This window comes from Echinops telfairi, unplaced genomic scaffold, assembly GCF_000313985.2.
Source record: "Echinops telfairi isolate 266 unplaced genomic scaffold, ASM31398v2 ScPeMD7_5592;HRSCAF=6446, whole genome shotgun sequence".
Classification (NCBI taxonomy): domain Eukaryota; kingdom Metazoa; phylum Chordata; class Mammalia; order Afrosoricida; family Tenrecidae; genus Echinops; species Echinops telfairi.
Genome location: NW_022109491.1, coordinates 45,276,917 through 45,285,229, shown reverse-complemented (window position 1 = coordinate 45,285,229; position 8,313 = coordinate 45,276,917). Strand labels below are relative to the sequence as shown.

General features: G+C 39.9%; 1 protein-coding gene across 1 annotated transcript in view; it reads left to right on the top strand.

Annotated features, from left to right (window-relative positions):
• The window catches only part of DZANK1 (double zinc ribbon and ankyrin repeat domains 1), a 98,297-nt gene that overhangs the window by 75,975 nt on the left and 14,009 nt on the right, over positions 1 to 8,313 (top strand). Inside the window, exon 14 of the mRNA XM_045295174.1 lies at positions 5,741 to 5,844. Within this exon, the coding sequence (XP_045151109.1) occupies positions 5,741 to 5,844 (104 nt within the window). The remainder of the gene's footprint in view (positions 1 to 5,740; positions 5,845 to 8,313) is intronic.

The window sequence follows — 8,313 nt, the reverse complement described above, 5'->3', positions numbered from 1 at the left end:
GCTCAAGTAGAAAGCAAATGTTTTGAGAATGATGATGGCAACAAATGTACAAATGTGCTTGACACAATGGATGTATGTATGGTTATAAGAGTTATATGAGCCCCCAGTAAAATGATTTTTAAAAGAAAAGAAAAAGCACTGTAGATATGGGATTCCAAGGTGAACCATATATATAAGCTTCTGGAGGACACTACATAGATGTCTCTCATGAGAGCATGTGCGCAGACTGCTACTGGTTACCCACGCCTAAAGCAGCCAGACTGTGTGATCATACTGAGGCGGCACTCAACCAGGCATGACACGTCACTTTACCTCTTGGGAGTAAAATGACCAGAAATTCTGCCTTGTTTTTGATGTAGGAGCAGCTGAGTCACATATTCACCACGGTAGATCCAATTTCTAGCAAATACGTAGGCAAAAGCCAGGCCAATCAGGGATCCAGCTGGGGGGACATCTTGACAGTGGACATCTCGCTTGTAGTCATGGGCAAGACAGGGTGGTTCCAACTGCATAAAGCAGTGGTGACAGGTGCAGAGCCTCTAGGGTTGCCCCTTGGCCTTGTGATAAGCAATGTAGCTTCCCTGCCAGGTAGAAGGAAACAAAGGCCAGCAGGACGAATGGCCACTAGGGAAGCGCTTGGAGCCCGTATTCACCATGCCCCTGTCCCCTGTGCATGTCAGGTGGGGGTGGGCTTGTATCAGGAAAGCAGCCGTCAAAGAAATCTGGGAGTGGCCTCCCACTATTAGTTTTATTATCTTGCTAAAGACACCAGGGCAAGGCTGGCAGCCAGTCTGTTGTGTCTGCTTTCTTGAGACATTTGGCCAACAGGATCAGTAAAAGAGGAGAGAGAAATGCATTGACAGACATTGGTTTGGTTGGGGAATACGTGGCTTCTGGTAAAAGTCACATCTCTTTTGGAATGGAGCAAGCAGCATAGTCTGCAGGAACGCTGAGAACTGTGTGATTCACAAGCCCACTGCAACCCCCCAAGCTGCTGCTGCCGTGCCTTCTCCATCTCAAAGAATGTTTCTTTTCGCGTTAAAATCCTTTCTTGGTTTGTTTTTTTTTGTCTTTGTTTGTTTTTATAATAGTGACCTTATACAATATTTACTGTTTTGCGATTCACTTATTTCACTCAGCCATAGTATCTTCCAAATCCATCGATGTCACAGGTGTTTCACAGTTTCATCATCATTCTTTGCATAGTATCCTATTTTGTATATGTAATAAGGCTTGTCCCTTCTTCCGCTGATGGACATTTAGGTGGTTTCCATCTGTGCGGTGATGAATATTGCTTCTGTGAACAGGCTTTGCATACATCTGTTTGTGTCACGGCCCTTGGTTCTCTAGGATCTAGACTAAGTGAGGTTGCTCGGGCATATGGTATTTCTATTCCCCACTTTTTGTGGAAGCACTATACCACTTCCACAGTGATTGCACCACTTTAGATTCCCCCCCGCAGAGTGGATGGGTTCCAGCCTTCACACCCTCACCAAAATTTGTTTTATTTATTTTTTTAACTTAGCTATTAATGCTAGGGTGAAATGGTATCTGATTGTTTTATATTGATTTATACCTTTGAATGGTTAAAGTTTGTGAGCATTTATTTCTTCATACATTTGTTGACCACCTCAATGTCTTCTTTGGTGAAGTATCTGTCTATATCCTGTATTTTAAAATTGGATTATTTGTCTCTTCTAAAGCTGTTGAAGGCTTCTATAAATTTTAGAGGTTAGTCTTTTGTCCAATATGCCATTGCCAAAAAAATGTTCCCCTATCTCTTGGTTCTCTTTTTACCTCTCTAGTGAAGTGTCTTATTTTTAATAAGTCATCTGGGACCTCTTTAAATTGTTGAAATGAAAGGATGGTACTTTGAGGTCTAAGGTATACCTCACCCAAGACCTGGTATTTTCAGTTGCCCCATATGCATGTGAAAGTTGGACATTGTGTAAGGAAGACCAAAGAAAAATCGATTCACTTGAAGAACTATGGTGTTGGCAAAGAATATTGAAAGTACCAAAAGAAAAAACAAATCTGTCTTGTAAGAAGTACAGCCAGAAAGCTCATGACAGGACTTCATCTTATATGCTTTAGACAGGTTATCAGGAGAGACCAGTCCCTGGAGAAGGACATCATTCTTGGGAAAGTAGAGGGACAGTGAAAAAGAGGAAGGCCCACAATTAGATGGATTGACACAGTGACTGCAACAATGGGGTCACACATAAGAACAATTGTGAGGATGGTGTGGGACCAGGTAGTGTTTTGTTCTGTTGTACAAAAGTTACTGTGTGTTGGAACTGACTTAATGGCATTAACAACTGCAATAATCATCTATTTTGTCTTCTGTGTATGTTTTAAATTATGTTTGACGGTGTGTTTATACCATATATTTTGACCACTAAGTTTGTCCCTATGTTTTTAATTATGGTCTTTATAGCTATAGGTTTTGCATTGAGGTCTGTGGACTATCTTGAGGTTGTTTTGGGTACGGTGTGAGATATGGGTCCTATTTCATATTTTTGCAGTCATATTCAGCTTTGCCAGCACATTTGTTAAAGAAACGATCTCTTCATAATATAATTTGTTTAGGCCCTTTTGCAAAGATCAGCTGCCTGGAGGTGGACAGATTTACTTCTGGGTTCTCAGGTCTGTTCCACTAATCTGTGTATCTGTCACTATACCAGGCTCTCTTGTCTCTCCTGGCTGTGCAGCAGGTTTTGAGATGTCAACCTTTGAGAAGCTGCTTACTTTTTTGTTGATCTTTAGGACTGCTTTGCTTCTTTCCACAAAAAGTTGGTAATTGTTTTTCCATCTTTTTAAAGAATGACGTTGGAAGTGGATCACAATTGCAGTCTGAAGGAAAACTCATTGTCCAAGACGGTGACTTCGTAGTCAGTGGGAGGGTCCAGTTTGGTGTGTATGCAGTGGCAGGACGCTCTGTTCTTACTTGACACAGTGACCTCCTGTCTTTGGTGAGCAGCGTGCATCCACTTAAAAGAAGCAGAAGATGTCTATGCTGCGGAATGAATATAGGGCAGTGTCCCTGTCTTGGTGTCTAGGTGTAATGGTCATATGGAGAAAATACTGCTGGACGCCCAGCATGAGTCCAGACAGAGCAGCCCCAATGTGACGGCCCTCCACACTCCCAGATGCCACAAGATACAAATAGAGCTTCTGAGACAGATGCCCACAACCTTGGGGAGAAGAGCAGCTCCCCGTCTGAGGAAGATTGTATTCAGAGAAGGGATGAATTGAAAGCATCTTGAAGACAAACTTAGGGTTATGTGGGCCAGAAAATATTCCCCCCAAGAAGTTCCTCTTTAAGCAGCCAAAGCGCACAGCCACCTCAGCTTGAGGAGACTCTCAGTTTTAAAAGGTGGCAACTAATTCAGATGTGTGGAAAGCCCTGTGTGGACTGCTTAGGAGCCCCAGGGGACTTGTAGAGTAATGGAAATGTTCTTGCTGTCCATTGACATTGAACCTACATAGGTGTGAACATTTGCCAAACCTCAACCTCTGTAATATATTTATTATCTAAATTATATCTCAATATGGTTTAAAAGGGAAAAAAGACTTCGTGTGGGGCAATAAAACGTTATCCTTTTGAGAGCCTATGATATTCTGTGCTGTGCCATTGAATCGTTTCTGACTCATGGCTAGCTCACGCGTATAGAGCAAAACTCTGTTCCACAGAGCTTTGAAGGCTGTGACTTTTCAGAAGCAGATCACCAGGCCTGCCTTCTGAGCAGACCCTGGCTGGGTTTGAACCACATACCTTTTGGTTAGTAATTGAGGGCTTAACCAGTTGCACCACCCAGGAATTCCATTATGTAATTAATTTTGTATACAAAAAGCCTGTAACAATGAAACTTGGCTTAGTATGTAGTTGAGGTTCTGGAAGTAAAGCCATCACAAAGCTTGACAATGAAAACTAATCATTCTGAGGATGCATGCTATCATTTTTTAGCTACAGAAGAATTATAAATTATTAAAAAATATTTTTTTCTTGTCTTAGTTTTTAGGACTGCGTCTGGGTTATTTGGGGTGCTGATTCAAAAAACTGCCCTGGATAGAGTGCATCAGCTCGAGTTAGATAGGGTTTTCCACTATAATTTCAACTATTAAAATTGTACTAATGTATTCATTAATCATCCCAGTTCTAAATATGAGAAGATTTAACACCCACAAATTACAGGATAAGAAAAAAAAGTAAGAAATATTTGAAAAAGAAGTAGATTTTAAGGGGCTTTAAAGGGAAACTGCGTATGGACCTGTGCTGGCTAGTTCTTTATGCGTTGAGGTCCCCATCATAAGATCAGTGATTCACATGCACCAGTTTTAGGGTTGGGAAATCAATGAGTTAGAATCCATTGAATGGCAGCAGGGTTTTCCTTTTGCTGAAGTATGCTGTGTGATATATACAGACTGCAAGTTGGGTACCGCCGACTCATAACACAGCTTGAGAAGACTGGAAAAGAAAAAAAGGCACATGCATGGAAAGTTTAAGGGCAATTTAGAATGTTGAAAATGTAAGACTTCATAGTAATGTTCATGAATATCTTTTAGATCTACATTTTCTTGCACAACTAATATTTTTCCTTTTTATTTATTTGCTTTTATAGTTCAGTAAGATTTATTGGAATATACAAGGAGTATTATCTAACTATATATGCTTTTCACATTCATATTAGTGGTATTACACCCATAATCCAGGTACAACTCATTTTCAAAGGCAATTCAACCATGGGGTGGGAGAGAATGTTCTAAAATGGATGTGATAATGATTGTACAATTTTTCTTGATATGTTTCAACTATTGAATTGTATGATATGTAAATTACGTGCCAATAAAACTCTTGGGAAAAATATCTAAATTTTCCTCTTTCAGAACACATTTTTATATATAAAAGTCAATGTTATAGCTTTCAGAGATGAGGTTCTTTTTAAGAAAGGCTTCTTTTTAAGAAAAATTCTAACTTTTAAGAGTTTCTGTGCACCCGTGGAGAAGTTGTGCCATCTTATAACTGGAAGATTTAGTCTTAAAAAAGGACTCTGAACACTGACAAACCCATTTTGAGTTTCAGAAACTTGAATCTCTAATTGTACCAAACTCACGGCCAGTCCGTCAGTCACAACTCTTAGAGGCGCTGTAGGACAGAGTGGAACTTCTCCTGCGCGTTTCAGGCCATCCACCTTCATGCGAACAGAAAGTCTCATCTTTCTCTTGCAGAGCAGCAGATGGGCTCCAGCAGCTGAGCTCGCGGCTAGCAATTCAAACACAGCCCACTACACCAACAGGGCACTTTATTTATTGTATAGTAACTCGTATTTCTGGCCCCTCTTTAAGATAACAAATTGGAACTGCCTGCTATGCAGTTTCTAATAAAGGTGCAGCGATACTTGGGAAAAACCCCACGTTCATGTAATTTGCACTGTTCAAATAGATCTTTGGATCAAAGGATACCATGTGAAATATAGCTTGACCTAAATATTTAGCATAAAACAAACTCTTTGAATGAAGCCAGTGTGCACTTCCTTTATCTCAGCCTAGTTAACAGTACATTAAAATATCCTGAAATTTTTTTAAGGGCTAACAAAGTGAGTGTTATATGACATGTTCTGTGTCTCAAAGATTAGAGCTCATAGGGGCACACTGGTGCCATTGTTTGAATCAGCAAGGCACCACAATGTGTGTTGACTACTCGTATTCAAACGACTAAATTCTTTCTATGTTTCCTTAGGGTACTGGAGAAAACAATTGGATCACATCTCTGCTCACCTCAGATCCTATACTCAGAACAACCCTGAATTCCGGACCTTAATTGCAGAACCCAGGATGGGGAAGGTGGGAACTCTGAAATGAAATGTACAAGCCAAAGTTTTTCTGTGCAATCAGGCTGACGTAACACTCCATGGGACATTGTCTAAAATTGTACCCTTGCTGCTTGCTCTGTCCTACACCACTTTCCACACCTTGTGACTATTTCCCATGGGAATGTGTAACTGTGAGTCTTGTCTCGGGCAGTGTCTGCTTCTAGAGCACTTGATCTGAGTCAGTAAAGTTTGGTTTGGTTTCAACAACTTTTTTAGTATGAGTTGGGTACAGTTTCTGCAATCAGTTTTGTCTTCAACAGTTCAAAGTACTTATCAACATTGCCGCAGTTTATGCTACCCCCACTCCTTGGCTTTCTCTCCCTTCTGTTGTGGATGACTATCCTCCCCTTCAACCAAGTAAACACCTGTCAACCCTCTAGCCGAGGGGTCGGCAAATTGCACTGAGAGCCATATGCAGCTCTTTTGGTACGTACATGTGGCTCTGAATTATAATTGAAAAAAATTTAAAGGATATTATTGAAATAATGATGATCTCATTTGTTTGTAAAAATATATTTTTGGCACTCAAGTAAATTTTAAATTGTTGTGAGGGCCAGGATTGGCCCTTCCGTCTCAAAAGGTTGCTGACCCCTGCTCTCACCTTTTGCCTCGTCTTCCTTTCCTTGCCCTCCTCAACTTGGTATGAGAATCTTTGTCTTTTCTTCCTTATAACAGTGGTCTCATACAATATTTATACTCTCATGATTGACTCATTTCACTCAGGATATGGTCCTTCCATGCCATAGGGTGCTTCCTGGTTTCATCACGGTTTTGGTTTTTTTGCAGATCTTAGTATTCCATTGTGTGTATATACCCAAGTTTCTTTATCCATTCTTCTACCGATGGACATTTGGGCTGTTTTCATCTTGCCATTGTGGACAGTGTTGCAGTGAACATGCATGTACATATGCCTGTTCATATTATGTCTCTTAGTTCTTTAGCATACGTACCCAGCATAAGTATTGCTAGGTCAGATGGATTTCTATTCCAGTTTGAGTTAGTGCCATATCTCTTCATCATGGTTGCACATGTTTACAGACTCACCACTTGTGTATAAGGTTTCCAATCTATCCACTGCCTCCCCAGTATTTGTTATTTTCTGTTTTTCTGAACTTGACTGTCATTTGCATCTCCCAGATGGCTAATGATCATGAGCATTTTTTCATGTTTGTTGGCAATTTGGATGTTGTCATTGCTAACTATTTGTGAATATCCTTTCCCTACTTTTTAATTGGGTTATTTATCATTTACTTATTGAGGTATTACAGTTCTTTAATCGATTTTAGAGATTAGTCCCTTGTCCATTGTGTCATTGCAAAAAATGCTTCCCAATCTGTAGCGACTCTTTTTACTCTTTTGATGGACATAAGGGTCTTATTTTCAGTAGGTCTCAGTCATCTATTTTGTCTTCTGTTGTGTGTATTTCCATCTTCATATTTAATAGGATGCCAATGCCTGGCCATTGGACCCTAAGTTGTCCCTGTTTTCTCATTGGTGACCTTTTATCTCTGGGTTTTACATTTAGGTCTTTGGTCCATTGTGAGTTTGTTTTTGTACAGGAGTTGTGGGGTAGGTCCTGTTTCATTCTTCTGGAGATAGAGATCCAATTTTGCTAACACCAGTTGTTGAAGAGATTATTTCTTCCCCACTTAAAGTTTCTTGTCCCTTTGTTAAATATTGGTTATCTGTAGGTGGATGAATTTATTTGAGTTCTCTTCCTGTTACATTGGTGTATATATTCATCATGATACCAATATGAGGCTATTTTAACTAGTGTATGTGTTATAGGTTTTGAAATTGGAAAGTAAGAGACCCCATACTTTGTTCTTCTTAACAAGTTATTTGCTTATCCTGGGTCTCTTCCCTCTCCATGTGAAGTTAATAATTAGTTTTTCCATTGTTTTAAAGATAAAAGTTAAGATCTAGGTCATAATTGTATTTTATTTATAGATTGCTTCATGTAGTATTGGCATTTTCACAATGGTAAGCCCTCTTATTCGTGAACAAAGATCCCTGGGGGTGTAGTGATTATGCATTGGACTGTGATCCTCAAGGTCAGCAGTTCAAAACCCAGAGAAAGATGAGGCTTCCTACTTCCGTAAACAATAGCAGCCTTGAAACCCATGGGATCTAGTTCTGCCCTGTCCTGTCGCGTTCCGATGGGTTGGTGTCAACTCGATGACAGTGAGTTTGGTGTCTGGTTTTGTTTCCTCATGACAATGGAATATTCTTCCACTTATGTAGGTCTCTCGCTTTCTTTTTCCCCCGCTTTCTCCTCTTGGTTTCTTATAATAATATTTTGTAGTTTTCTTTGTACAACTTTCATGCTTCTCTGGTTAGATTTATTTCTAAGTACTTTGTTTTTTTGTGTGTGGCTATTGTAAATGGTATTATTTTCTTGATTTCTCTTTCAGAGCTCTTACTACAGGAACCTGAGTGA